Source organism: Cajanus cajan, chromosome 10, assembly GCF_000230855.2.
Source record: "Cajanus cajan strain Asha chromosome 10, NIPB_CcT2T_4, whole genome shotgun sequence".
NCBI lineage: Eukaryota > Viridiplantae > Streptophyta > Magnoliopsida > Fabales > Fabaceae > Cajanus > Cajanus cajan.
This window is the reverse complement of record NC_138526.1, coordinates 2,419,748-2,421,944: the sequence shown is the minus strand read 5'-3', so window position 1 is coordinate 2,421,944 and position 2,197 is coordinate 2,419,748. Positions and strand designations below refer to the sequence as shown.

The following is a 2,197-nucleotide window of genomic DNA, read 5'->3' as shown; positions in this document are numbered from 1 at the left end:
GTCTATGATGAATGAATTTGAAATGACTGATCTTGGCATGATGCACTACTTTCTTGGCATAGAAATAGTTCAATCAGAAAGTGGAATTTTTCTTTCTCAAAAGAAATAGGTGGGAGAAATTCTAAAAAGATTTCATATGCATGATTGCAATTCTGCAAACACTCTAGTTGAGTGTGGTTTTAATTTATGCAAAGATCATGAAGGAAAAAAATAAATAGTACACTTTACAAACAGATTGTGGGTAGCTTAATGTATCTAACTACAACTAGACCAGATATAATGTATTCTGTAAGTTTGATTAGCAGGTACATGGAGAATCCTACAGAAATGCATTTACTTGCTGCTAAAATAATCCTTCTTTACTTGCAAGGAACAAGAGAGTTTGGACTATTTTACAAGAAAGGTGAAAAGTCCAATCTATTGGGGTTCACTGATAGTGATTATGCAGGAGATCAAGATGATAGAAAGAGTACTTCGGGGTGTGTTTTCATGCTTGGCACAGGCGCTGTCTCTTGGCTCTCTAAAAAACAACCTATTGTTACTTTATCAAGCATAGAAGCAAAATTTGTTGTAGCAATTTCTTGTGCTTGTCAAGCCATATGGCTAAGGAGAATCCTTGAAGAGTTGAAATTCCAGCAACATGGCGCTACTAGGATATTTTGTGACAATAATTCAGCAATCAAACTTTCAAAGAATCCAGTACTATATGGAAGAAGCAAACACATTGATGTCAAGATTTATTTTCTAAGAGATCTGAGCAATGATGGAGCCATTAAATTGATTTATTGTCGGAGTGAAGATCAAGTTGCTGATATTTTCACCAAAGCACTCAAGAGAGAGTCATTCATGAAGCATAGAAGGTTTTTTGGAGTTTGCAAGCTAAATTTTGTGAAGCCTTTAAACTAAATGTTAGCCTACATTAGTTTAAGGGAGGGTCTGTTGATATTTTATGTTTTGTAACTCTATTTTAATTGGCTAATAAGTATTGCTTTACTGCAATGACAATTACAATTTTGAATTATTTCTCTTTATGATGAATTATGTAATTGTTACCTTTAAAAGGGCTCCTCCTATTTTGAATAAAATAACCACCATTTCATATTCTCTTTTCTCGTTTTATTATCAGGCAGATCCATCTATTTTCCACTATAATTAATTCAAATATATTTTTTAAAATAATAAAGAAAATAAGGAGTGAGAACAATTATTCAATAAATATAAATAATTCAATAGAATGTATAGAGTTATTTATAACCAACATTATATATATATATATATATATATATATATATATATATATATATTATATTTTCATGATATAATAAATTTAAATTTATTTTAGTTGTGACTAGTTAGGATCAATAAACATTATAATAATATCAACCAACAAAAGGATATTTCACCTTAAGTCCTTACTCATTTAAATCTCCAAAATCAAATCTCCTACTACAAATTAATTCAAACTTTATTCCTTATGGCCATAGAATAACATTTATCTTTATAATGTATGAAGAAATAACAAGATGAGCTTAACATATTTTAACAAAACTATATTATAGTTAATATTAATATAAAAATAATTAAGCTAAATAAGTTTGATTATTTTTAATTATTTAAAATTTAATGTAATATAGTTTACGTAAATGGAATGTATTAAAAAATATTAATCAAGTAAATGATAGTGATAAATAACATAAACTAGTAACACCTTATTAATTATTTAAAGTAAAAAAAGTATCATAGATTAAGCAAGTAAATGAGATTAAGGACACCTCACTAAGTAAATACACACACACACACATATATATATAACATAAAATAAATAAATATAATAGTATATAAAATTTAAAAAGATAAAGGTCTCCTTCCCGTTACCTTACCTTAAGACAAGAAAAATTGCTGAGAGATATCCTAAGACTACATTTATATTTTTACTCTTTCTTTCTTTTCTTTCTCTTTGTTTTTTTTCTTCTGACTTCTCTCTCTCTACATTTTTTCCATTTTTCCCGTTTCCTCTCATGGTCCCTCCTTGTAGGCCTTTTATAGGCAAGTTAATTTAATTTAATTTTTTTTTGATATCTAGTTAGTGATTTAGTTAAAAATGTAACAAGAGTACATTTTTTTTTCTTTCAGATATTTTTTTTTTAAAATTCTTTCTTTTACCCATTCCTAATATATATTTATATGTATCAAAAAA

General features: G+C 27.4%; 1 protein-coding gene across 1 annotated transcript; it reads left to right on the top strand.

The window, feature by feature from the left end:
- The first annotated feature begins 279 nt into the window (after positions 1–279).
- On the top strand, positions 280–906 carry LOC145952751 (secreted RxLR effector protein 161-like). Its single transcript, XM_083065707.1, has one exon. It carries the CDS (start codon positions 280–282, stop codon positions 904–906), a length of 627 nt encoding a protein of 208 aa, XP_082921833.1.
- The last annotated feature ends 1,291 nt before the right edge of the window (positions 907–2,197 follow it).

Coding starts and splice junctions, on each gene's coding strand:
- LOC145952751 (XM_083065707.1), top strand. CDS start 280: ATGTATTCTGTAAGTTTGATTAGCAGGTACATGGAGAATCCTACAGAA.